The sequence below is a fragment of the Oncorhynchus clarkii genome, chromosome 30 (assembly GCF_045791955.1).
Source record: "Oncorhynchus clarkii lewisi isolate Uvic-CL-2024 chromosome 30, UVic_Ocla_1.0, whole genome shotgun sequence".
Taxonomy (NCBI): domain Eukaryota; kingdom Metazoa; phylum Chordata; class Actinopteri; order Salmoniformes; family Salmonidae; genus Oncorhynchus; species Oncorhynchus clarkii.
Window position 1 is genome coordinate 37,124,716 of NC_092176.1, and position 27,768 is coordinate 37,152,483.

General features: G+C 47.0%; 1 protein-coding gene across 6 annotated transcripts in view; it reads right to left on the reverse strand.

Annotated features, from left to right (window-relative positions):
- LOC139390163 (calcium/calmodulin-dependent protein kinase type II subunit beta-like) overlaps positions 1–27,768 on the reverse strand; it is a 217,611-nt gene that overhangs the window by 109,239 nt on the left and 80,604 nt on the right. For all 6 annotated transcript variants that reach the window (XM_071137381.1, XM_071137376.1, XM_071137379.1 and 3 more), the window contains exons 10-13: positions 25,023–25,145; positions 24,540–24,623; positions 24,347–24,389; positions 21,543–21,638 (exon numbers count right to left, since the gene is read on the reverse strand). In XM_071137381.1, coding sequence (XP_070993482.1) covers positions 21,543–21,638; positions 24,347–24,389; positions 24,540–24,623; positions 25,023–25,145 — 346 coding nt within the window. The remainder of the gene's footprint in view (positions 1–21,542; positions 21,639–24,346; positions 24,390–24,539; positions 24,624–25,022; positions 25,146–27,768) is intronic.

Consider the following 27,768-nt stretch of genomic DNA (forward strand, 5'->3'; position numbering starts at 1 on the left):
AAACGGAGCGATTTGTCCTAAACAAATAATCTTTCAGGAAAAACTGAACATTTGCAATCTGAGAGTCTCCTCATTGAAAACATCTGAAGTTCTTCAAAGGTAAATGATTTTATTTGAATGCTTTTCTGTTTTTTTGTGTAAATGTTGCCAGCTGAATGCTAATGCTAAATGCTACGCTAAATGCTACGTTAGCCATCAATTCTGTTACACAAATGCTTGTTTTGCAATGGTTGAGAAGCATATTTTGAAAATCTGAGATGACAGTGTTGTTAACAAAAGGCTAAGCTTGAGAGCAAATAGATTAATTTCATTTCATTTGCGATTTTCATGAATAGTTAACGTTGCGTTATGGTAATGAGCTTGAGTCTGTATTCACGATCCCGGATCCGGGATGGGGAGATCAGAGAGGTTAATTTGGTGTATTGCATGTGTGATTTCATGAAAGCTTAATATTTCTAGTAATTTTATTTGAATTTGGCGCTAGGCCATTTCACCGGATGTTGTCAAATCGATCCCGCTAAAGGTTTTTGATCCATAAGAAGTTCTAATAGCCATTACGAGTCACTCACTAATATCCCTGTAAAAAACAACCTTACAGGACGACAAGGAAAGAATGGAGGCTTCACATGAAGACAGCTGGAGGATGGAGACTTCGCATGAAGACAGCTGGAGGATGGAGACTTCACATGAAGACAGCTGGAGGATGGAGACTTCACACGAAGACAGCTGGAGGATGGAGACTTCACATGAAGACAGCTGGAGGATGGAGACTTCACATGAAGACAGCTGGAGGATGGAGACTTCACATGAAGACAGCTGGAGGATGGAAACTTCACATGAAGACAGCTGGAGGATGGAGACTTCACATGAAGACAGCTGGAGGATGGAGACTTCACATGAAGACAGATGGAGAATGGAGACTTCACATGAAGACAGTTGGAGGATGGAGACTTCACATGAAGACAGCTGGAGGATGGAGACTTCACATGAAGACAGCTGGAGGATGGAGACTTCACATGAAGACAGCTGGAGGATGGAGAGTTCACATGAAGACATCTAGAGGATGGAGACTTCACATGAAGACAGCTGGAGGATGGAGACTTCACATGAAGACAGTTGGAGGATAGAGGCTTCACATGAAGACAGCTGGAGGATGGAGGCTTCACATGAAGACAGCTGGAGGATGGAGACTTCACATGAAGACAGCTGGAGGATGGACACTTCACATGAAGACAGCTGGAGGATGGAGGCTTCACATGAAGACAGCTGGAGGATGGAGACTTCACATGAAGACAGCTGGAGGATGGAGACTTCACATGAAGACAGCTGGAGGATGGAGACTTCACATGAAGACAGCTGGAGGATGGAGACTTCACATGAAGACAGCTGGAGGATGGAGACTTCACATGAAGACAGCTGGAGGATGGAGACTTCACATGAAGACAGCTGGTGGATGGAGACTTCACATGAAGACATCTAGAGGATGGAGACTTCAGATGAAGACAGTTGGAGGATGGAGACTTCACATGAAGACAGCTGGAGGATGTACTCTGAGGAAGGTTTTAGGCCTAGTACCCAAACAAGTTTGTTTTTCATAATAAGAATAAACATTTCAGTGAACTTGTATTTCCCTCCAAAGAGGCTGAATGAATTGTGGATTCTGTGTCTAGTCTAGGATAGTAGATCTAATCTAGAGAGGCAGGCAGGCCCGTATGAAGTATCAATATTTGATCAGAGTCTTAAGAGGGGAAGAGAAGACGACTGGAGTCCCACAGCACCGCTACAAACCAACCCAGGCCTGACGGTACCAGCTCTATCCTTACACTAGACTTCTATGCCATTCTTATGAATTGTGGTGGACTCAAAGACAACTATATAAGCAAACTATTGTCCATCTGTTTTTATACCAATTTAAGCATGACATCTAAAATGTCATTACAGGTAGTTGATTGTAGTTCCCAATCATTTCACTTTTGCAGTTGAAGCCCCAACCTAGCATCTTCTACAGTGTTAACCATGCATCATACCACCCCCCCCCCCCCCCCCCCCTGTTAGAGCGCTTGCACCAGTCCAGTGCGCCATGCAGCATTCACCGACACCCAGTGGGCCGTTCCATCCTTGCAATGACAGGGAGAACTTTTCCCGTGTCATTCTGCAACAGAGAAAAATAGAGAAAAGAGGACATGAGGGGAACAAGGGAGGAAACTAGAGCTGTTAGAAAAGAGGGAGATGAGGGGAACAAGGGAGGAAACTAGAGCTGTTAGAAAAGAGGGGGGAGATGAGGGGAACAAGGGAGGAAACTAGAGCTGTTAGAAAAGAGGGAGATGAGGGTGGAATTGAAGAGGTGTGGAATGGTGGGCTAATAGAGTTACAGGAGGTCATAAAGAAAAAGAGACCAGAGAGAAGAGAGACCAGAGAGAACAGAGAGAACAGAGACCAGAGACCAGAGAGACCAGAGAGAACAGAGACCAGAGACACCAGAGAGAACAGAGAGAAGAGAGAACGGAGAGACCAGAGAGAAGAGAGAACAGAGAGAAGAGAGACCAGAGAGAACAGAGAGAAGAGAGACCAGAGAGAAGAGAGAACAGAGAAAAGAGAGACCAGAGAGAACAGAGAGATGAGAGAACAGAGAACAGAGACCAGAGAGAAGAGAGACCAGAGAGAAGAGAGAACAGAGAGAACAGAGAGAAGAGAGACCAGAGAGAAGAGAGAACAGAGAGATGAGAGAACAGAGAGAAGAGAGAGAAGAGAGACCAGAGAGACCAGAGAGAAGAGAGACCAGAGAACAGAGAAGAGAGACCAGAGAGAAAGAGAACAGAGAGAAGAGAGACCAGAGAGAACAGAGAGAAGAGAGACCAGAGAGAACAGAGAGAAAGAGAACAGAGAGAAGAGAGACCAGAGAGAAAAGAGAGAAAGAGACCAGAGAGAAGAGAGACCAGAGAGAACAGAGAGAAAAGAGAACAGAGCGAAAGAGAACAGAGAGAAGAGAGACCAGAGAGAACAGAGAGAAAGAGAACAGAGAGAAAGACAACAGAGAGAAGAGAGACCAGAGATAACAGAGAGAAGAGAGACTAGAGAGAACAGAGAGAAGAGAGACCAGAGATAACAGAGAGAAGAGAGACTAGAGAGAACAGAGAGGAGACGAGAGAGAACAGAGAGAAGAGAGACCAGAGAGAAGAGGGAACAGAGAGAGGGGGAGAAGAGAGACCAGAGAGACGAGAGAACAGACAGAAGAGAGAACAGAGAGAAGAGAGAGAAGAGAGACCAGAGAGAAAGAGAACAAAGAGAAGAGAGACCAGAGAGAACAGAGAGAAGAGAGACCAGAGAGAACAGAGAGAACAGAGAGAAAGAGAACAGAGAGAAGAGAGACCAGAGAGAAAAGAGAGACCAGAGAGAAAAGAGAGAACAGAGAGAAAGAGAACAGAGAGAAGAGAGACCAGAGAGAAAGAGACCAGAGAGAACAGAGAGAAAAGAGAACAGAGCGAAAGAGAACAGAGAGAAGAGAGACCAGAGAGAAAAGAGAGAAGAGAGACTAGAGAGAACAGAGATAAGAGAGACCAGAGATAACAGAGAGAAGAGAGACTAGAGAGAACAGAGAGAAGAGAGACCAGAGAGAACAGAGAGAAGAGAGACCAGAGAGAACAGAGAGGAGAGAGACCAGAGAGAAAAGGGAACAGAGAGAGGGGGGAGAAGAGAGACCAGAGAGAACAGAGAACAGAGAGAAGAGAGAACAGAGAGAAGAGAGGCCAGAGAGAAGAGAGACCAGAGAGAACAGAGAGAAGAGAGACCAGAGATAACAGAGAGAAGAGAGAACGGAGAGACCAGAGAGAAGAGAGAACAGAGAGAAGAGAGACCAGAGAGAACAGAGAGAAGAGAGACCAGAGAGAAGAGAGAACAGAGAAAAGAGAGACCAGAGAGAACAGAGAGATGAGAGAACAGAGAACAGAGACCAGAGAGAAGAGAGACCAGAGAGAAGAGAGAACAGAGAGAACAGAGACCAGAGAGAAGAGAGACCAGAGAGAAGAGAGAACAGAGAGATGAGAGAACAGAGAGAAGAGAGAGAAGAGAGACCAGAGAGAAGAGAGACCAGAGAACAGAGAAGAGAGACCAGAGAGAAAGAGAACAGAGAGAAGAGAGACCAGAGAGAACAGAGAGAAGAGAGACCAGAGAGAACAGAGAGAAAGAGAACAGAGAGAAGAGAGACCAGAGAGAAAAGAGAGAAAGAGACCAGAGAGAAGAGAGACCAGAGAGAACAGAGAGAAAAGAGAACAGAGCGAAAGAGAACAGAGAGAAGAGAGGCCAGAGAGAACATAGAGGAGAGAGACCAGAGAGAAGAGGGAACAGAGAGAGGGGGGAGAAGAGAGACCAGAGAGAAGAGAGAACAGAGAGAAGAGAGAACAGAGAGAAGAGAGACCAGAGAGAAAGAGACCAGAGAGAACAGAGAGAAAAGAGAACAGAGCGAAAGAGAACAGAGAGAAGAGAGACCAGAGAGAAAAGAGAGAAGAGAGAGAAAGAGAACAGAGAGAAGAGAGACCAGAGAGAAAGAGACCAGAGAGAACAGAGAGAAAAGAGAACAGAGCGAAAGAGAACAGAGAGAAGAGAGACCAGAGAGAAAAGAGAGAAGAGAGACTAGAGAGAACAGAGATAAGAGAGACCAGAGATAACAGAGAGAAGAGAGACTAGAGAGAACAGAGAGAAGAGAGACCAGAGAGAACAGAGAGAAGAGAGACCAGAGAGAACAGAGAGGAGAGAGACCAGAGAGAAAAGGGAACAGAGAGAGGGGGAGAAGAGAGACCAGAGAGAACAGAGAACAGAGAGAAGAGAGAACAGAGAGAAGAGAGGCCAGAGAGAAGAGAGACCAGAGAGAACAGAGAGAAGAGAGACCAGAGATAACAGAGAGAAGAGAGAACGGAGAGACCAGAGAGAAGAGAGAACAGAGAGAAGAGAGACCAGAGAGAACAGAGAGAAGAGAGACCAGAGAGAAGAGAGAACAGAGAAAAGAGAGACCAGAGAGAACAGAGAGATGAGAGAACAGAGAACAGAGACCAGAGAGAAGAGAGACCAGAGAGAAGAGAGAACAGAGAGAACAGAGACCAGAGAGAAGAGAGACCAGAGAGAAGAGAGACCAGAGAGACCAGAGAGAAGAGAGACCAGAGAGCAGAGAAGAGAGACCAGAGAGAAAGAGAACAGAGAGAAGAGAGACCAGAGAGAACAGAGAGAAGAGAGACCAGAGAGAACAGAGAGAAAGAGAACAGAGAGAAGAGAGACCAGAGAGAAAAGAGAGAAAGAGACCAGAGAGAAGAGAGACCAGAGAGAACAGAGAGAAAAGAGAACAGAGCGAAAGAGAACAGAGAGAAGAGAGACCAGAGAGAACATAGAGGAGAGAGACCAGAGAGAAGAGGGAACAGAGAGAGGGGGGAGAAGAGAGACCAGAGAGAAGAGAGAACAGAGAGAAGAGAGAACAGAGAGAAGAGAGACCAGAGAGAAAGAGACCAGAGAGAACAGAGAGAAAAGAGAACAGAGCGAAAGAGAACAGAGAGAAGAGAGACCAGAGAGAAAAGAGAGAAGAGAGACTAGAGAGAACAGAGATAAGAGAGACCAGAGATAACAGAGAGAAGAGAGACTAGAGAGAACAGAGAGAAGAGAGACCAGAGAGAACAGAGAGAAGAGAGACCAGAGAGAACAGAGAGGAGAGAGACCAGAGAGAAAAGGGAACAGAGAGAGGGGGGAGAAGAGAGACCAGAGAGAACAGAGAACAGAGAGAAGAGAGAACAGAGAGAAGAGAGGCCAGAGAGAACAGAGAGAAGAGAGACCAGAGATAACAGAGAGAAGAGAGAACGGAGACACCAGAGAGAAGAGAGAACAGAGAGAAGAGAGACCAGAGAGAACAGAGAGAAGAGAGACCAGAGAGAAGAGAGAACAGAGAAAAGAGAGACCAGAGAGAAGAGAGAGATGAGAGAACAGAGAACAGAGACCAGAGAGAAGAGAGACCAGAGAGAAGAGAGAACAGAGAGAACAGAGACCAGAGAGAAGAGAGACCAGAGAGAAGAGAGAACAGAGAGATGAGAGAACAGAGAGAAGAGAGAGAAGAGAGACCAGAGAGACCAGAGAGAAGAGAGACCAGAGAACAGAGAAGAGAGACCAGAGAGAAAGAGAACAGAGAGAAGAGAGAACAGAGAGAAGAGAGACCAGAGAGAACAGAGAGAAAGAGAACAGAGAGAAGAGAGACCAGAGAGAAAAGAGAGAAAGAGACCAGAGAGAAGAGAGACCAGAGAGAACAGAGAGAAAAGAGAACAGAGCGAAAGAGAACAGAGAGAAGAGAGACCAGAGAGAACAGAGAGAAAGAGAACAGAGAGAAAGACAACAGAGAGAAGAGAGACCAGAGATAACAGAGAGAAGAGAGACTAGAGAGAACAGAGAGAAGAGAGACCAGAGATAACAGAGAGAAGAGAGACTAGAGAGAACAGAGAGGAGACGAGAGAGAACAGAGAGAAGAGAGACCAGAGAGAAGAGGGAACAGAGAGAGGGGGAGAAGAGAGACCAGAGAGACGAGAGAACAGACAGAAGAGAGAACAGAGAGAAGAGAGAGAAGAGAGACCAGAGAGAAAGAGAACAAAGAGAAGAGAGACCAGAGAGAACAGAGAGAAGAGAGACCAGAGAGAACAGAGAGAACAGAGAGAAAGAGAACAGAGAGAAGAGAGACCAGAGAGAAAAGAGAGAACAGAGAGAAAGAGAACAGAGAGAAGAGAGACCAGAGAGAAAGAGACCAGAGAGAACAGAGAGAAAAGAGAACAGAGCGAAAGAGAACAGAGAGAAGAGAGACCAGAGAGAAAAGAGAGAAGAGAGACTAGAGAGAACAGAGATAAGAGAGACCAGAGATAACAGAGAGAAGAGAGACTAGAGAGAACAGAGAGAAGAGAGACCAGAGAGAACAGAGAGAAGAGAGACCAGAGAGAACAGAGAGGAGAGAGACCAGAGAGAAAAGGGAACAGAGAGAGGGGGGAGAAGAGAGACCAGAGAGAACAGAGAACAGAGAGAAGAGAGAACAGAGAGAAGAGAGGCCAGAGAGAAGAGAGACCAGAGAGAACAGAGAGAAGAGAGACCAGAGATAACAGAGAGAAGAGAGAACGGAGAGACCAGAGAGAAGAGAGAACAGAGAGAAGAGAGACCAGAGAGAACAGAGAGAAGAGAGACCAGAGAGAAGAGAGAACAGAGAAAAGAGAGACCAGAGAGAACAGAGAGATGAGAGAACAGAGAACAGAGACCAGAGAGAAGAGAGACCAGAGAGAAGAGAGAACAGAGAGAACAGAGACCAGAGAGAAGAGAGACCAGAGAGAAGAGAGAACAGAGAGATGAGAGAACAGAGAGAAGAGAGAGAAGAGAGACCAGAGAGACCAGAGAGAAGAGAGACCAGAGAGCAGAGAAGAGAGACCAGAGAGAAAGAGAACAGAGAGAACAGAGAGAAGAGAGACCAGAGAGAACAGAGAGAAAGAGAACAGAGAGAAGAGAGACCAGAGAGAAAAGAGAGAAAGAGACCAGAGAGAAGAGAGACCAGAGAGAACAGAGAGAAAAGAGAACAGAGCGAAAGAGAACAGAGAGAAGAGAGACCAGAGAGAACATAGAGGAGAGAGACCAGAGAGAAGAGGGAACAGAGAGAGGGGGGAGAAGAGAGACCAGAGAGAAGAGAGAACAGAGAGAAGAGAGAACAGAGAGAAGAGAGACCAGAGAGAAAGAGACCAGAGAGAACAGAGAGAAAAGAGAACAGAGCGAAAGAGAACAGAGAGAAGAGAGACCAGAGAGAAAAGAGAGAAGAGAGACTAGAGAGAACAGAGATAAGAGAGACCAGAGATAACAGAGAGAAGAGAGACTAGAGAGAACAGAGAGAAGAGAGACCAGAGAGAACAGAGAGAAGAGAGACCAGAGAGAACAGAGAGGAGAGAGACCAGAGAGAAAAGGGAACAGAGAGAGGGGGGAGAAGAGAGACCAGAGAGAACAGAGAACAGAGAGAAGAGAGAACAGAGAGAAGAGAGGCCAGAGAGAACAGAGAGAAGAGAGACCAGAGATAACAGAGAGAAGAGAGAACGGAGACACCAGAGAGAAGAGAGAACAGAGAGAAGAGAGACCAGAGAGAACAGAGAGAAGAGAGACCAGAGAGAAGAGAGAACAGAGAAAAGAGAGACCAGAGAGAAGAGAGAGATGAGAGAACAGAGAACAGAGACCAGAGAGAAGAGAGACCAGAGAGAAGAGAGAACAGAGAGAACAGAGACCAGAGAGAAGAGAGACCAGAGAGAAGAGAGAACAGAGAGATGAGAGAACAGAGAGAAGAGAGAGAAGAGAGACCAGAGAGAAGAGAGACCAGAGAACAGAGAAGAGAGACCAGAGAGAAAGAGAACAGAGAGAAGAGAGACCAGAGAGAACAGAGAGAAAGAGAACAGAGAGAAGAGAGACCAGAGAGAAAAGAGAGAAAGAGACCAGAGAGAAGAGAGACCAGAGAGAACAGAGAGAAAAGAGAACAGAGCGAAAGAGAACAGAGAGAAGAGAGACCAGAGAGAACAGAGAGAAAGAGAACAGAGAGAAAGACAACAGAGAGAAGAGAGACCAGAGATAACAGAGAGAAGAGAGACTAGAGAGAACAGAGAGAAGAGAGACCAGAGATAACAGAGAGAAGAGAGACTAGAGAGAACAGAGAGGAGACGAGAGAGAACAGAGAGAAGAGAGACCAGAGAGAAGAGGGAACAGAGAGAGGGGGAGAAGAGAGACCAGAGAGACGAGAGAACAGACAGAAGAGAGAACAGAGAGAAGAGAGAGAAGAGAGACCAGAGAGAAAGAGAACAAAGAGAAGAGAGACCAGAGAGAACAGAGAGAAGAGAGACCAGAGAGAACAGAGAGAACAGAGAGAAAGAGAACAGAGAGAAGAGAGACCAGAGAGAAAAGAGAGAACAGAGAGAAAGAGAACAGAGAGAAGAGAGACCAGAGAGAAAGAGACCAGAGAGAACAGAGAGAAAAGAGAACAGAGCGAAAGAGAACAGAGAGAAGAGAGACCAGAGAGAAAAGAGAGAAGAGAGACTAGAGAGAACAGAGATAAGAGAGACCAGAGATAACAGAGAGAAGAGAGACTAGAGAGAACAGAGAGAAGAGAGACCAGAGAGAACAGAGAGAAGAGAGACCAGAGAGAACAGAGAGGAGAGAGACCAGAGAGAAAAGGGAACAGAGAGAGGGGGGAGAAGAGAGACCAGAGAGAACAGAGAACAGAGAGAAGAGAGAACAGAGAGAAGAGAGGCCAGAGAGAAGAGAGACCAGAGAGAACAGAGAGAAGAGAGACCAGAGATAACAGAGAGAAGAGAGAACGGAGAGACCAGAGAGAAGAGAGAACAGAGAGAAGAGAGACCAGAGAGAACAGAGAGAAGAGAGACCAGAGAGAAGAGAGAACAGAGAAAAGAGAGACCAGAGAGAACAGAGAGATGAGAGAACAGAGAACAGAGACCAGAGAGAAGAGAGACCAGAGAGAAGAGAGAACAGAGAGAACAGAGACCAGAGAGAAGAGAGACCAGAGAGAAGAGAGAACAGAGAGATGAGAGAACAGAGAGAAGAGAGAGAAGAGAGACCAGAGAGACCAGAGAGAAGAGAGACCAGAGAACAGAGAAGAGAGACCAGAGAGAAAGAGAACAGAGAGAAGAGAGACCAGAGAGAACAGAGAGAAGAGAGACCAGAGAGAACAGAGAGAAAGAGAACAGAGAGAAGAGAGACCAGAGAGAAAAGAGAGAAAGAGACCAGAGAGAAGAGAGACCAGAGAGAACAGAGAGAAAAGAGAACAGAGCGAAAGAGAACAGAGAGAAGAGAGACCAGAGAGAACATAGAGGAGAGAGACCAGAGAGAAGAGGGAACAGAGAGAGGGGGGAGAAGAGAGACCAGAGAGAAGAGAGAACAGAGAGAAGAGAGAACAGAGAGAAGAGAGACCAGAGAGAAAGAGACCAGAGAGAACAGAGAGAAAAGAGAACAGAGCGAAAGAGAACAGAGAGAAGAGAGACCAGAGAGAAAAGAGAGAAGAGAGACTAGAGAGAACAGAGATAAGAGAGACCAGAGATAACAGAGAGAAGAGAGACTAGAGAGAACAGAGAGAAGAGAGACCAGAGAGAACAGAGAGAAGAGAGACCAGAGAGAACAGAGAGGAGAGAGACCAGAGAGAAAAGGGAACAGAGAGAGGGGGGAGAAGAGAGACCAGAGAGAACAGAGAACAGAGAGAAGAGAGAACAGAGAGAAGAGAGGCCAGAGAGAACAGAGAGAAGAGAGACCAGAGATAACAGAGAGAAGAGAGAACGGAGAGACCAGAGAGAAGAGAGAACAGAGAGAAGAGAGAACAGAGAAAAGAGAGACCAGAGAGAACAGAGAGATGAGAGAACAGAGAACAGAGACCAGAGAGAAGAGAGACCAGAGAGAAGAGAGAACAGAGAGAACAGAGACCAGAGAGAAGAGAGACCAGAGAGAAGAGAGAACAGAGAGATGAGAGAACAGAGAGAAGAGAGAGAAGAGAGACCAGAGAGACCAGAGAGAAGAGAGACCAGAGAACAGAGAAGAGAGACCAGAGAGAAAGAGAACAGAGAGAAGAGAGAACAGAGAGAAGAGAGACCAGAGAGAACAGAGAGAAAGAGAACAGAGAGAAGAGAGACCAGAGAGAAAAGAGAGAAAGAGACCAGAGAGAAGAGAGACCAGAGAGAACAGAGAGAAAAGAGAACAGAGCGAAAGAGAACAGAGAGAAGAGAGACCAGAGAGAACAGAGAGAAAGAGAACAGAGAGAAAGACAACAGAGAGAAGAGAGACCAGAGATAACAGAGAGAAGAGAGACTAGAGAGAACAGAGAGAAGAGAGACCAGAGATAACAGAGAGAAGAGAGACTAGAGAGAACAGAGAGGAGACGAGAGAGAATAGAGAGAAGAGAGACCAGAGAGAAGAGGGAACAGAGAGAAGGGGAGAAGAGAGACCAGAGAGACGAGAGAACAGACAGAAGAGAGAACAGAGAGAAGAGAGAGAAGAGAGACCAGAGAGAAAGAGAACAAAGAGAAGAGAGACCAGAGAGAACAGAGAGAAGAGAGACCAGAGAGAACAGAGAGAACAGAGAGAAAGAGAACAGAGAGAAGAGAGACCAGAGAGAAAAGAGAGAACAGAGAGAAAGAGAACAGAGAGAAGAGAGACCAGAGAGAAAGAGACCAGAGAGAACAGAGAGAAAAGAGAACAGAGCGAAAGAGAACAGAGAGAAGAGAGACCAGAGAGAAAAGAGAGAAGAGAGACTAGAGAGAACAGAGATAAGAGAGACCAGAGATAACAGAGAGAAGAGAGACTAGAGAGAACAGAGAGAAGAGAGACCAGAGAGAACAGGGAGAAGAGAGACCAGAGAGAACAGAGAGGAGAGAGACCAGAGAGAAAAGGGAACAGAGAGAGGGGGGAGAAGAGAGACCAGAGAGAACAGAGAACAGAGAGAAGAGAGAACAGAGAGAAGAGAGGCCAGAGAGAAGAGAGACCAGAGAGAACAGAGAGAAGAGAGACCAGAGATAACAGAGAGAAGAGAGACTAGAGAGAACAGAGAGAAGAGAGACCAGAGATAACAGAGAGGAGACTAGAGAGAACAGAGAGAAGAGAGACCAGAGAGAACAGAGAGAAGAGAGACCAGAGAGAACATAGAGGAGAGAGACCAGAGAGAAGAGGGAACAGAGAGAGGGGGGAGAAGAGAGACCAGAGAGAAGAGAGAACAGAGAGAAGAGAGAACAGAGAGAAGAGAGACCAGAGAGAACAGAGAGAAGAGAGACCATAGAGAACAGAGAGAAGAGAGACCAGAGAGAACAGAGAGAAGCGAGACCAGCGAGAACAGAGACCAGAGAGAAAGAGAACAGAGAAGAGAGACCAGAGAGAAAGAGAACAGAGAGAAGAGAGACCAGAGACAACAGAGAGAAGAGAGAACAGAGAGAATAGAGACCAGAGAGAAAGAGAACAGAGAAGAGAGACCAGAGAGAAAGAGACCAGGCACAACAGAGAGACTAGAGATAAAAGGTAACAGAGACCAGAGAGAACAGAGAGAAAAAGAAGAGAGAGAAGAGAGAACAGAGAGAAGAAAGACCAGAGAGAACAGAGAGAAGAGAGACCAGAGAGACCAGAGAGAAGAGAGACCAGAGAGAAGAGAGAGAAAGAGAACAGCGAGAAAGAGAACAGAGAGAAAGAGAACAGAGAGAAAGAGAACAGAGACCAGAGAGAACAGCGAGAAGAGAGACCAGAGACCAGAGAGAACAGAGAGAAGAGAGACCAGAGATCAGAGAGAAGAGAGACCAGAGACCAGAGAGAACAGAGAGAAGAGAGACCAGAGACCAGAGAGAACAGAGAGAAGAGAGACCAGAGAACAGAGAGAACAGAGAGAAGAGAGACCAGAGAGACAGAGACCAGAGAGAAGAGAGAGAAAGAGAACAGAGAGAAAGAGAACAGCGAGAAATAGAACAGAGAGAATAGAGACCAGAGAGAAAGAGAACAGAGAAGAGAGACCAGAGAGAAAGAGACCAGGCACAACAGAGAGACTAGAGATAAATGGTAACAGAGACCAGAGAGAACAGAGAGAAAAAGGAGAGAAGAGAGAACAGAGAGAAGAAAGACCAGAGAGAACAGAGAGAAGAGAGACCAGAGAGAACAGAGAGAAGAGAGACCAGAGAGAAGAGAGACCAGAGAGAGAGAACAGAGAGAAGAGAGAGAAGAGAGACCAGAGAGAAGAGAGAACAGAGAGAAGAGAGAGAAGAGAGACCAGAGAGAAGAGAGAACAGAGAGAAGAGAGACCAGAGAGAACAGAGAGAAGAGAGACCATAGACTAGAGAGAAGAGAGAGAAGAGAGAACAGAGAGAAGAGAGTCCAGAGAGAAGAGAGAACAGAGAGACCAGAGAGAACAGAGAGAAGAGAGAACAGAGAGAAGAAAGACCAGAGAGACCAGAGAGAACAGAAAGAAGAGAGAACAGAGAAAAGAGAGACCAGAGAGAACAGAGAGAACAGAGAGAAAAGAGAGAAGAAAGACCAGAGAGACCAGAGAGAAAGACAACAGAGAGAAGAGAGACCAGAGATAACAGAGAGAAGAGAGACTAGAGAGAACAGAGAGAAGAGAGACCAGAGATAACAGAGAGAAGAGAGACTAGAGAGAACAGAGAGGAGACGAGAGAGAACAGAGAGAAGAGAGACCAGAGAGAAGAGGGAACAGAGAGAGGGGGAGAAGAGAGACCAGAGAGACGAGAGAACAGACAGAAGAGAGAACAGAGAGAAGAGAGAGAAGAGAGACCAGAGAGAAAGAGAACAAAGAGAAGAGAGACCAGAGAGAACAGAGAGAAGAGAGACCAGAGAGAACAGAGAGAACAGAGAGAAAGAGAACAGAGAGAAGAGAGACCAGAGAGAAAAGAGAGACCAGAGAGAAAAGAGAGAACAGAGAGAAAGAGAACAGAGAGAAGAGAGACCAGAGAGAAAGAGACCAGAGAGAACAGAGAGAAAAGAGAACAGAGCGAAAGAGAACAGAGAGAAGAGAGACCAGAGAGAAAAGAGAGAAGAGAGACTAGAGAGAACAGAGATAAGAGAGACCAGAGATAACAGAGAGAAGAGAGACTAGAGAGAACAGAGAGAAGAGAGACCAGAGAGAACAGAGAGAAGAGAGACCAGAGAGAACAGAGAGGAGAGAGACCAGAGAGAAAAGGGAACAGAGAGAGGGGGGAGAAGAGAGACCAGAGAGAACAGAGAACAGAGAGAAGAGAGAACAGAGAGAAGAGAGGCCAGAGAGAAGAGAGACCAGAGAGAACAGAGAGAAGAGAGACCAGAGATAACAGAGAGAAGAGAGAACGGAGAGACCAGAGAGAAGAGAGAACAGAGAGAAGAGAGACCAGAGAGAACAGAGAGAAGAGAGACCAGAGAGAAAAGAGAACAGAGAAAAGAGAGACCAGAGAGAACAGAGAGATGAGAGAACAGAGAACAGAGACCAGAGAGACCAGAGACCAGAGAGAAGAGAGAACAGAGACCAGAGAGAAGAGAGACCAGAGAGAAGAGAGAACAGAGAGATGAGAGAACAGAGAGAAGAGAGAGAAGAGAGACCAGAGAGACCAGAGAGAAGAGAGACCAGAGAACAGAGAAGAGAGACCAGAGAGAAAGAGAACAGAGAGAAGAGAGACCAGAGAGAACAGAGAGAAGAGAGACCAGAGAGAAAGAGAACAGAGAGAAGAGAGACCAGAGAGAAAAGAGAGAAAGAGACCAGAGAGAAGAGAGACCAGAGAGAACAGAGAGAAAAGAGAACAGAGCGAAAGAGAACAGAGAGAAGAGAGACCAGAGAGAACATAGAGGAGAGAGACCAGAGAGAAGAGGGAACAGAGAGAGGGGGGAGAAGAGAGACCAGAGAGAAGAGAGAACAGAGAGAAGAGAGACCAGAGAGAAAGAGACCAGAGAGAACAGAGAGAAAAGAGAACAGAGCGAAAGAGAACAGAGAGAAGAGAGACCAGAGAGAAAAGAGAGAAGAGAAACTAGAGAGAACAGAGATAAGAGAGACCAGAGATAACAGAGAGAAGAGAGACTAGAGAGAACAGAGAGAAGAGAGACCAGAGAGAACAGAGAGAAGAGAGACCAGAGAGAACAGAGAGGAGAGAGACCAGAGAGAAAAGGGAACAGAGAGAGGGGGGAGAAGAGAGACCAGAGAGAACAGAGAACAGAGAGAAGAGAGAACAGAGAGAAGAGAGGCCAGAGAGAAGAGAGACCAGAGAGAACAGAGAGAAGAGAGACCAGAGATAACAGAGAGAAGAGAGAACGGAGAGACCAGAGATAAGAGAGAACAGAGAGAAGAGAGACCAGAGAGAACAGAGAGAAGAGAGACCAGAGAGAAGAGACAACAGAGAAAAGAGAGACCAGAGAGAACAGAGAGATGAGAGAACAGAGAACAGAGACCAGAGAGAAGAGAGACCAGAGAGAAGAGAGAACAGAGAGAACAGAGACCAGAGAGAAGAGAGACCAGAGAGAAGAGAGAACAGAGAGATGAGAGAACAGAGAGAAGAGAGAGAAGAGAGACCAGAGAACAGAGAAGAGAGACCAGAGAGAAAGAGAACAGAGAGAAGAGAGACCAGAGAGAACAGAGAGAAGAGAGACCAGAGAGAACAGAGAGAAAGAGAACAGAGAGAAGAGAGACCAGAGAGAAAAGAGAGAAAGAGACCAGAGAGAAGAGAGACCAGAGAGAACAGAGAGAAAAGAGAACAGAGCGAAAGAGAACAGAGAGAAGAGAGACCAGAGAGAACAGAGAGAAAGAGAACAGAGAGAAAGACAACAGAGAGAAGAGAGACCAGAGATAACAGAGAACAGAGAAAAGAGAGACCAGAGAGAACAGAGAGATGAGAGAACAGAGAACAGAGACCAGAGAGACCAGAGACCAGAGAGAAGAGAGAACAGAGAGAACAGAGACCAGAGAGAAGAGAGACCAGAGAGAAGAGAGAACAGAGAGAAGAGAGAACAGAGAGAAGAGAGAGAAGAGAGACCAGAGAGACCAGAGAGAAGAGAGACCAGAGAACAGAGAAGAGAGACCAGAGAGAAAGAGAACAGAGAGAAGAGAGACCAGAGAGAACAGAGAGAAGAGAGACCAGAGAGAAAGAGAACAGAGAGAAGAGAGACCAGAGAGAAAAGAGAGAAAGAGACCAGAGAGAAGAGAGACCAGAGAGAACAGAGAGAAAAGAGAACAGAGCGAAAGAGAACAGAGAGAAGAGAGACCAGAGAGAACATAGAGGAGAGAGACCAGAGAGAAGAGGGAACAGAGAGAGGGGGGAGAAGAGAGACCAGAGAGAACATAGAGGAGAGAGACCAGAGAGAAGAGGGAACAGAGAGAGGGGGGAGAAGAGAGACCAGAGAGAAGAGAGAACAGAGAGAAGAGAGAACAGAGAGAAGAGAGACCAGAGAGAAAGAGACCAGAGAGAACAGAGAGAAAAGAGAACAGAGCGAAAGAGAACAGAGAGAAGAGAGACCAGAGAGAAAAGAGAGAAGAGAAACTAGAGAGAACAGAGATAAGAGAGACCAGAGATAACAGAGAGAAGAGAGACTAGAGAGAACAGAGAGAAGAGAGACCAGAGAGAACAGAGAGAAGAGAGACCAGAGAGAACAGAGAGGAGAGAGACCAGAGAGAAAAGGGAACAGAGAGAGGGGGGAGAAGAGAGACCAGAGAGAACAGAGAACAGAGAGAAGAGAGAACAGAGAGAAGAGAGGCCAGAGAGAAGAGAGACCAGAGAGAACAGAGAGAAGAGAGACCAGAGATAACAGAGAGAAGAGAGAACGGAGAGACCAGAGATAAGAGAGAACAGAGAGAAGAGAGACCAGAGAGAACAGAGAGAAGAGAGACCAGAGAGAAGAGACAACAGAGAAAAGAGAGACCAGAGAGAACAGAGAGATGAGAGAACAGAGAACAGAGACCAGAGAGAAGAGAGACCAGAGAGAAGAGAGAACAGAGAGAACAGAGACCAGAGAGAAGAGAGACCAGAGAGAAGAGAGAACAGAGAGATGAGAGAACAGAGAGAAGAGAGAGAAGAGAGACCAGAGAACAGAGAAGAGAGACCAGAGAGAAAGAGAACAGAGAGAAGAGAGACCAGAGAGAACAGAGAGAAGAGAGACCAGAGAGAACAGAGAGAAAGAGAACAGAGAGAAGAGAGACCAGAGAGAAAAGAGAGAAAGAGACCAGAGAGAAGAGAGACCAGAGAGAACAGAGAGAAAAGAGAACAGAGCGAAAGAGAACAGAGAGAAGAGAGACCAGAGAGAACAGAGAGAAAGAGAACAGAGAGAAAGACAACAGAGAGAAGAGAGACCAGAGATAACAGAGAACAGAGAAAAGAGAGACCAGAGAGAACAGAGAGATGAGAGAACAGAGAACAGAGACCAGAGAGACCAGAGACCAGAGAGAAGAGAGAACAGAGAGAACAGAGACCAGAGAGAAGAGAGACCAGAGAGAAGAGAGAACAGAGAGATGAGAGAACAGAGAGAAGAGAGAGAAGAGAGACCAGAGAGACCAGAGAGAAGAGAGACCAGAGAACAGAGAAGAGAGACCAGAGAGAAAGAGAACAGAGAGAAGAGAGACCAGAGAGAACAGAGAGAAGAGAGACCAGAGAGAAAGAGAACAGAGAGAAGAGAGACCAGAGAGAAAAGAGAGAAAGAGACCAGAGAGAAGAGAGACCAGAGAGAACAGAGAGAAAAGAGAACAGAGCGAAAGAGAACAGAGAGAAGAGAGACCAGAGAGAACATAGAGGAGAGAGACCAGAGAGAAGAGGGAACAGAGAGAGGGGGGAGAAGAGAGACCAGAGAGAAGAGAGAACAGAGAGAAGAGAGAACAGAGAGAAGAGAGACCAGAGAGAAAGAGACCAGAGAGAACAGAGAGAAAAGAGAACAGAGCGAAAGAGAACAGAGAGAAGAGAGACCAGAGAGAAAAGAGAGAAGAGAAACTAGAGAGAACAGAGATAAGAGAGACCAGAGATAACAGAGAGAAGAGAGACTAGAGAGAACAGAGAGAAGAGAGACCAGAGAGAACAGAGAGAAGAGAGACCAGAGAGAACAGAGAGGAGAGAGACCAGAGAGAAAAGGGAACAGAGAGAGGGGGGAGAAGAGAGACCAGAGAGAACAGAGAACAGAGAGAAGAGAGAACAGAGAGAAGAGAGGCCAGAGAGAAGAGAGACCAGAGAGAACAGAGAGAAGAGAGACCAGAGATAACAGAGAGAAGAGAGAACGGAGAGACCAGAGATAAGAGAGAACAGAGAGAAGAGAGACCAGAGAGAACAGAGAGAAGAGAGACCAGAGAGAAGAGACAACAGAGAAAAGAGAGACCAGAGAGAACAGAGAGATGAGAGAACAGAGAACAGAGACCAGAGAGAAGAGAGACCAGAGAGAAGAGAGAACAGAGAGAACAGAGACCAGAGAGAAGAGAGACCAGAGAGAAGAGAGAACAGAGAGATGAGAGAACAGAGAGAAGAGAGAGAAGAGAGACCAGAGAACAGAGAAGAGAGACCAGAGAGAAAGAGAACAGAGAGAAGAGAGACCAGAGAGAACAGAGAGAAGAGAGACCAGAGAGAACAGAGAGAAAGAGAACAGAGAGAAGAGAGACCAGAGAGAAAAGAGAGAAAGAGACCAGAGAGAAGAGAGACCAGAGAGAACAGAGAGAAAAGAGAACAGAGCGAAAGAGAACAGAGAGAAGAGAGACCAGAGAGAACAGAGAGAAAGAGAACAGGGAGAAAGACAACAGAGAGAAGAGAGACCAGAGATAACAGAGAGAAGAGAGACTAGAGAGAACAGAGAGAAGAGAGACCAGAGATAACAGAGAGAAGAGAGACTAGAGAGAACAGAGAGGAGACGAGAGAGAACAGAGAGAAGAGAGACCAGAGAGAAGAGGGAACAGAGAGAGGGGGAGAAGAGAGACCAGAGAGACGAGAGAACAGACAGAAGAGAGACTAGAGAGAACAGAGAGAAGAGAGACCAGAGAGAACAGAGAGAAGAGAGACCAGAGAGAACAGAGAGGAGAGAGACCAGAGAGAAAAGGGAACAGAGAGAGGGGGGAGAAGAGAGACCAGAGAGAACAGAGAACAGAGAGAAGAGAGAACAGAGAGAAGAGAGGCCAGAGAGAAGAGAGACCAGAGAGAACAGAGAGAAGAGAGACCAGAGATAACAGAGAGAAGAGAGACTAGAGAGAACAGAGAGAAGAGAGACCAGAGATAACAGAGAGGAGACTAGAGAGAACAGAGAGAAGAGAGACCAGAGAGAACAGAGAGAAGAGAGACCAGAGAGAACATAGAGGAGAGAGACCAGAGAGAAGAGGGAACAGAGAGAGGGGGGAGAAGAGAGACCAGAGAGAAGAGAGAACAGAGAGAAGAGAGAACAGAGAGAAGAGAGACCAGAGAGAACAGAGAGAAGAGAGACCATAGAGAACAGAGAGAAGAGAGACCAGAGAGAACAGAGAGAAGCGAGACCAGCGAGAACAGAGACCAGAGAGAAAGAGAACAGAGAAGAGAGACCAGAGAGAAAGAGAACAGAGAGAAGAGAGACCAGAGACAACAGAGAGAAGAGAGAACAGAGAGAATAGAGACCAGAGAGAAAGAGAACAGAGAAGAGAGACCAGAGAGAAAGAGACCAGGCACAACAGAGAGACTAGAGATAAAAGGTAACAGAGACCAGAGAGAACAGAGAGAAAAAGAAGAGAGAGAAGAGAGAACAGAGAGAAGAAAGACCAGAGAGAACAGAGAGAAGAGAGACCAGAGAGACCAGAGAGAAGAGAGACCAGAGAGAAGAGAGAGAAAGAGAACAGCGAGAAAGAGAACAGAGAGAAAGAGAACAGAGAGAAAGAGAACAGAGACCAGAGAGAACAGCGAGAAGAGAGACCAGAGACCAGAGAGAACAGAGAGAAGAGAGACCAGAGATCAGAGAGAAGAGAGACCAGAGACCAGAGAGAACAGAGAGAAGAGAGACCAGAGAACAGAGAGAACAGAGAGAAGAGAGACCAGAGAGACAGAGACCAGAGAGAAGAGAGAGAAAGAGAACAGAGAGAAAGAGAACAGCGAGAAATAGAACAGAGAGAATAGAGACCAGAGAGAAAGAGAACAGAGAAGAGAGACCAGAGAGAAAGAGACCAGGCACAACAGAGAGACTAGAGATAAATGGTAACAGAGACCAGAGAGAACAGAGAGAAAAAGGAGAGAAGAGAGAACAGAGAGAAGAAAGACCAGAGAGAACAGAGAGAAGAGAGACCAGAGAGAACAGAGAGAAGAGAGACCAGAGAGAAGAGAGACCAGAGAGAGAGAACAGAGAGAAGAGAGAGAAGAGAGACCAGAGAGAAGAGAGAACAGAGAGAAGAGAGAGAAGAGAGACCAGAGAGAAGAGAGAACAGAGAGAAGAGAGAACAGAGAGAAGAGAGACCAGAGAGAACAGAGAGAAGAGAGACCATAGACTAGAGAGAAGAGAGAGAAGAGAGAACAGAGAGAAGAGAGTCCAGAGAGAAGAGAGAACAGAGAGAGAGAACAGAGAGAAAGAGACCAGGCACAACAGAGAGACTAGAGATAAAAGGTAACAGAGACCAGAGAGAACAGAGAGAAAAAGAAGAGAGAGAAGAGAGAACAGAGAGAAGAAAGACCAGAGAGAACAGAGACCAGAGAGACCAGAGAGAAGAGAGACCAGAGAGAAGAGAGAGAAAGAGAACAGCGAGAAAGAGAACAGAGAGAAAGAGAACAGAGAGAAAGAGAACAGAGACCAGAGAGAACAGCGAGAAGAGAGACCAGAGACCAGAGATAACAGAGAGAAGAGAGACCAGAGATCAGAGAGAAGAGAGACCAGAGACCAGAGAGAACAGAGAGAAGAGAGACCAGAGAACAGAGAGAACAGAGAGAAGAGAGACCAGAGAGACAGAGACCAGAGAGAAGAGAGAGAAAGAGAACAGAGAGAAAGAGAACAGCGAGAAATAGAACAGAGAGAATAGAGACCAGAGAGAAAGAGAACAGAGAAGAGAGACCAGAGAGAAAGAGACCAGGCACAACAGAGAGACTAGAGATAAATGGTAACAGAGACCAGAGAGAACAGAGAGAAAAAGGAGAGAAGAGAGAACAGAGAGAAGAAAGACCAGAGAGAACAGAGAGAAGAGAGACCAGAGAGAACAGAGAGAAGAGAGACCAGAGAGAAGAGAGACCAGAGAGAGAGAACAGAGAGAAGAGAGAGAAGAGAGACCAGAGAGAAGAGAGAACAGAGAGAAGAGAGAGAAGAGAGACCAGAGAGAAGAGAGAACAGAGAGAAGAGAGAACAGAGAGAAGAGAGACCAGAGAACAGAGAGAAGAGAGACCATAGACTAGAGAGAAGAGAGAGAAGAGAGAACAGAGAGAAGAGAGTCCAGAGAGAAGAGAGAACAGAGAGACCAGAGAGAACAGAGAGAAGAGAGAACAGAGAGAAGAAAGACCAGAGAGACCAGAGAGAACAGAAAGAAGAGAGAACAGAGAAAAGAGAGACCAGAGAGAACAGAGAGAACAGAGAGAAAAGAGAGAAGAAAGACCAGAGAGACCAGAGAGAAGAGGGAACAGAGAGAAGAAAGACCAGAGAGACCAGAGAGAAGAGAGACCAGAGACCAGAGAGAACAGAGAGAAGAGAGACCAGAGAGAACAGAGAACAGAGAGAAGAGAGAACAGAGAGAAGAGAGACCAGAGAGAGAAATAGGACAAAGACAAGGTTTAGTTGGGTCAGCCATGCTCCACTGTGCTGTTCTGCGCTGTGAAGGAACTGAGAGATGGAGAGCAGTAAAAGGAGGAGGAGGCAGGTGACGGGAACCGCAGCCGCCCAATCAGAGTGGAGAGAGGGAGGCCAGGTGGCCAATGAGGTGTGGCGATGGAATAGCACTGGGTCAATGAGCGATGGAGGTGGCATGCTCGGCGCATCCATGCAAGGTGGAGGGAGGGAGAGAGGGAGAGACGGAGGAGAGAGGAAGGGAGGATAGGGAGGAGAGGTAGAGGTGAGAAAGAGGGAGGAGGGAGGGGGGTGCCGCCCCAGGTGTGCCAGTCTACCTTGTTCCACCAGCCCACCGGTGGTGCCCGCTGCTGCGGCTGCTGCTGCTGCTGCTGCACTGACACTGATTGGAGCGGTGGCGGAACGAGCGCCCACTGTTAGTGTCCCACATACCCACAGTAACCAGGAATAGTAGAGAGAAGGGCAGAGGAGAGATGGGAGGTTGGGGAGATAGAGAGAAGGAGGAAGAGGAGAGATGGAGGTTGGGGAGATAGAGGGAAGGAGGAAGAGAAGAGATGGGAGGTTGGGGAGATAGAGAGAAGGAGGAAGAGGAGAGATGGGAGGTTGGGGAGATAGAGAGAAGGAGGAAGAGGAGAGATGGGAGGTTGGGGAGATAGAGAGAAGGAGGAAGAGGAGAGATGGGAGGTTGGGGAGATAGAGAGAAGGAGAAAGAGGAGAGATGGAGGTTGGGGAGATAGAGGGAAGGAGGAAGAGGAGAGATGGGAGATTGGGGAGATAGAGAGAAGGAGGAAGAGGAGAGATGGAGGTTGGGGAGATAGAGAGAAGGAGGAAGAGGAGAGATGGAGGTTGGGGAGATAGAGAGAAGGAGGAAGAGGAGAGATGGAGGTTGGGGAGATAGAGGGAAGGAGGAAGAGGAGAGATGGGAGGTTAGGAAGATAGAGAGAAGGAGGAAGAGGAGAGATGGAGGTTGGGGAGATAGAGGGAAGGAGGAAGAGGATATATGGGATGTTGGGGAGATGGAGGGAAGGAGGAAGAGGAGAGATGGAGGTTGGGGGATAAAGGGAAGGAGGAAGAGGAAAGATGGAGGTTGGGGGATAGAGGGAAGGAGGAAGAGGAGATATGGAGGTTGGAGAGATAGAGAGAAGGAGGAAGAGGAGATATGGGAGGTTGGGGAGATAGAGGGAAGGAGGAAGAGGAGAGATGGGAGGTTGGGGAGATAGAGGGAAGGAGGAAGAGGAGAGATGGAGGTTGGGGAGATAGAGAGAAGGAGGAAGAGGAGAGATGGGAGGTTGGGGAGATAGAGAGAAGGAGGAAGAGGAGAGATGGAGGTTGGGGAGATAGAGGGAAGGAGGAAGAGGAGAGATGGAGGTTGGGGATAGAGGGAAGGAGGAAGAGGGGAGATGGGAGGTTGGGGGATAGAGGGAAGGAGGAAGAGGAGAGATGGGAGGTTGGGGGATAGAGGGAAGGAGGAAGAGGAGAGATGGAGGTTTGGGGATAGAGGGAAGGAGGAAGAGGAGAGATGGGAGGTTGGGGAGATAGAGGGAAGGAGGAAGAGGAGAGATGGAGGTTGGGGGATAGAGGGAAGGAGGAAGAGGAGAGATGGAGGTTGGAGGTTGGGAAGATAGAGGGAAGGAGGAAGAGGAGAGATGGGAGGTTGGGGAGATAGAGGGAAGAAGAGGAGAGATGGAGGTTGGGGAGATAGAGGGAAGGAGGAAGAGGAGAGATGGAGGTTGGGGGATAGAGGGAAGGAGGAAGAGGAGAGATGGAGGTTGGGGGATAGAGGGAAGGAGGAAGAGGGCAGAGAAGAAAGGAAGAGAAGGAAACAGATATGGCTCATTAGTCCAAAAGAGACAATTAACAACACACAGAGAAACACAATCCAACACAATATGACAAAGAACATTACACATTCTACAAATGTAGGTTCTGTTCTTCCACACACATCCTCATTGACCCAATACCCAACTGGAACAGTTCATGAGGGTTAGAAGGAGATGTCTTCCCCGAGCCATATCTGTTAACTTCTCTTCCTTTATTTTCTGCCCTCTACCTCCTTCTCTCTATCCCCCAACCTCCATCTCTCTATCTCACAACCTCTGTCTCTCCTCTACCTCCTTCTCTCTATCCCCCAACCTCCATCTCTCCTCTTACTCCTTCTCTCTATCCCCCAACCTCCATCTCTCTATCCCCCAACTTCCATCTCTCCTCTTCCTCCTTCCCTCTATCTCCCAACCTCTGTCTCTCCTCTTCCTCCATCTCTCTATCCCCCAACCTCCATCTCTCCTCTTCCTCCTTCCCTCTATCCCCCAACCTCCGTCTCTCCTCTCTCATCTCTCTTTCTCTATTTCACATCCTACTCTCTCTCTCTTCTGCCACTATCTCCCCCTCTCTCGCTTGTCTGCTTTTCACACACATCTCCCTCTCTCATCCCTTCCTCTCATCCATCATTCTCCTGTCTCGCTCTACCTATCTAATCCATCACCCTCTATTCCCTTGCGCTCTCATCCAACTCTCTGTCTCTCTCTCCCTCTCCTATCTCTTGGTCTCTCTCGGTCTCTCTCTGTCTCTCATCCCTCTCTTTTCAGTGACTCATCCCTGGATGATCTCACTCTAATATTGTCTCCTGTTCCTGAGGAGATGAGGGTGTTGGAGTGGTGAATCGGCAGACCGGTGTGTGTGGACACAGCCGGCAGTGTTTTGCTTTATTTGAGTAGTTGTTCACCTCAGATCATTTGATAATTTGCAGTTACGAACAGAGTGACTCATGTTGACTGAAGCACCAACCACCCAGACTGGTAGACACACACACAAACACGCCTGCGGAGACAAGCACTGCTGCTTGTATAACATAGAACAAGAGTTGCATAGGTTTCTGGAGACATTGTTCCCATCTTCTACCGGACTCAACTTGTCATCAAAATCACAAGTATCCACCATCCAGACAGCTTTCAAAAGCATGTCTTCAAATAGATGCCACACAGTGCAGACATCTCTTATCACCGGAGGAAGCAGGCCTCGACACTGATCAGATGTCAGTCTGGTGTTTAAGGTGAGAGGCTGTGTAAGAACGTTAAGCTAGAGACTCTGGGTCTAACTGTAGGGGTGGGAAGGAAACACTTACCAGAGAAGTTCCGGGAAACCAGCATAGCAGTGAGAACAGCCCCCTGAGAGAGGAGACGAAAAGAGAAGAAGAGAGGAGAGGAGGTCAGCCCTGACAGACAGACACAGAATCCCCTGACAGACAGACAGACAGACAGACAGACAGACAGACAGACAGACAGACACAGAATCCCCTGACAGACAGACAGACAGACCTTGAGTTTCCTCCGGGCGTTGAACTTCTTCAGGCACTCCACTGTCTCCTGTCTGTGCATCATGGACGCCACTGTAGAACGTTGCTGAGAGAGAGAGAGAGAGAGAGAGAGAGAGAGAGAGAGAGAGAGAGAGAGAGAGAGACAGAGGGAGAGACAGAGGGAGAGACAGAGGGAGAGACAGAGGGAGAGACAGAGGGAGAGAGAGAGGGAGAGAGAGAGGGGAAAAAGTCATGTCAAAGTTTAGGGAACTAGTTGGAAAGCTTTCTGTGATCACTGAGGATGTTATCTCTGTCAGGTGCATTTTAGTAGAGATGTTTGTAGACGTTTGTCTGGTTGCATGCGTGTGTATCAATCTGTCTCTAGCTGTGTGTGTGTGTGTGTGTGTGTGTGTGTGTGTGTGTGTGTGTGTGTGTGTGTGTGTGTGTGTGTGTGTGTGTGTGTGTGTGTGTGTGTGTGTGTGTGTGTGTGTGTGTGTGTACTTACGCAGACCCATGGGTGTTTGAGGGCCTCCTGGGCGGTGATCCTCTTGGCAGGGTTGATGGTCAACATCTGGTTAATCAGGTTCTTAGCCTCTGGAGTGACTGTGTCCCACTCTGGAGAGGGAAACTACACACACACACACATACACACACACACACACTCCGGGGTAAGCAGGTTCTAGGCTTCAGGATTGTGTACTTGTCTATTTGGTTCTCTCTCATTGGGAAGTATTTCAGTAGTAATCAATACATTTCTATCCGCAACGTTCCATCTGAACAGGTCCCAGGTGAGCGGAATCTCTGGCCGATCAGTCACAATGAATGATCAATAAACTAAGTACCAGGGAAACAGGAATGCCAGCTGAAGCCTTGAAGCTCAACAGTCTTGGTAAATAACCTGGCTCCTCCTGTGTTCATAAACGTGGTGTAATAGTTGACTCTCTGTTACTATGACACCCTCTTTGCCGAAATAAAGGGTTCTATTTTCGGCTGCCGTTAAGGACGGCGCTGGTGTCAAACGCACGTTCGTTTTTCAATTGTTAAAGCCAGCGCTCTGCTATTTTCCGACTGTTGTGCAAAGATTTGTGATTTACCTGTCTTATATCAGCTTGTGCTCTGATGGAAGGGTGGAAATATTTGAAGTGTGAAACGTAATCCGTGATCAAAGTGCTAATTTCAGGCATCTATAAGACCAACCAACAGCTGGTTTTAGCAGTTAGGTGGTTGGTTATGGCATGAATTCTGACAGGGGAAACACAGCCTATCCAGCCGTGATGGACACTGCCCATATGTGCATGGAACAAGAGTCATGTGATTTTGGTGACTGTATACTTCGTATTTAGAAACAAAAAAACAAATGTTTTTTCTCCATTTCGTTTTATTTTCTAAAAGAAAACAAGCATAGCCTCCTCTCCTCTCAATGAAGGCTGTTTTCTTTCTGCAATCAAGTAGGCTAGTCAAGACCGTCGATTAAATGTTTGGCTCGTGAGACCGCTGGGAAATACATCTTAATCACCAACGCTTTAAGATCAAGTTTGAGAGGAGAAAAACTCTGAGCTGACATTCTCTTTTTACACCGTATACAAAAGTATGTGGACACCCCTTCAAATAAGTGGATTTGGCTATTTCAACGACACCCGTTGCTGACAGGTGTATAAAATCGTGCACACAACCATGCAATCTCCATAGACAAACATTATAATGGCCCGTACTGAAGAGCTCAGGGACTTTCAAAGTGACACTGTCAGAGCATGGCATTTTTCCAACAAGTCCGATCGCAAAATTTCTGCCCTGCTAGAGCTGCCCCGGTCAACATTAAGTGTTGTTATTGTGAAGTGGAAACGTCTAGGAGCCACAACAGCTCAGCCCCGAAGCGGGAGGCCACACAAGCTCACAGAACAGGACCGCCGAGTGCTGAAGTGCAACGACAGCACAATAACTGTTTGACAGGAACTTCATGAAACGGGTTTCCATGGCCGTGCCGGCCACGCACACGCCTAAGATCACCATGCGCAATGCCAAATATCGTCTGGAGTGGTGTAAAGCTCGCCGCCATTGGACTCTGGAGTAGTGAAAGCGCTTCACCATCTGGCAGTCCGACAGACATATCTGGGTTTGGCGGGTGCCAGGAGAACTGTACCTGCCCCAATGCATAGTGCCAACTGTAAAGTTTGGTGGATGAGGAATAGTGGTCTGGGGCTGTTTTTCATGGTTCGGGCAAGGCCCCCTAGTTCCCCTCTTAGTTTTCCAGTGAAGGGAAATCTTAACGACAGAGCATACAGTGACATTCTAGACGATTCTGTGCTTCCAACTTTGTGGAATCGGTTTGGGGAAGGCCCTTTCCTGTTTCCGCATGATAATACCTCCGTGCACAAAGCGAGGTCCATATGGAAATGGTTTGTCGAGATCGGTGTGGAAGAACTTGACTGGCCTGCACAGAGCCCTGACCTCAACCCCATCGAACACCTTCGGGATGAATTGTAACGGTGACTGCGAGCCAGGCCTAATCGCCCAACATCAGTCCCGACCTCACTAATGCTCTTGTGGCTGAATGGAAGCAAGTCCCAGCAGCAATGTTCCAACATCTAGTGGAAAGCCTTCCCAGCAGAGTGGAGGTTGTTATAGCAGCAAAAGGGGGACCAGCTCCATATGAATGCCCATGATTTTGGAATGAGATGTTAGACAAGCAGGTGTCCACATACTTTTGGTCATATAGTGTATCTATGTACTGTGGGCAGGTAGGTCAACATTATTTTAGTCTTTTGGCGTAAAACCTCTCCATAATGTAGGCTACATGTGTCCATGCCCATCATGAAATCTCGGTGAAACCTCGGTGAATATACTGATGAACCTCGGTGAATATACTGATGAACCTCTGTGAATATACTGATGAACCTCGGTGAATATACTGATGAACCTCGGTGAATATACTGATGAACCTCGGTGAATATACTGATGAACCTCGGTGAATATACTGATGAACCTCGGTGAATATACTGATGAACCTCGGTGAATATACTGATGAACCTCGGTGAATATACTGATGAACCTCGGTGAATATACTGGTGAACCTCGGTGAATATACTGATGAACCTCGGTGAATATACTGGTGAACCTCGGTGAATATACTGATGAACCTCGGTGAATATACTGATGAACCTCGGTGAATATACCGGTGAACCACGGTGAATATACCGATGAACCTCGGTGAATATACCGATGAACCTCGGTGAATATACCGATGAACCTCT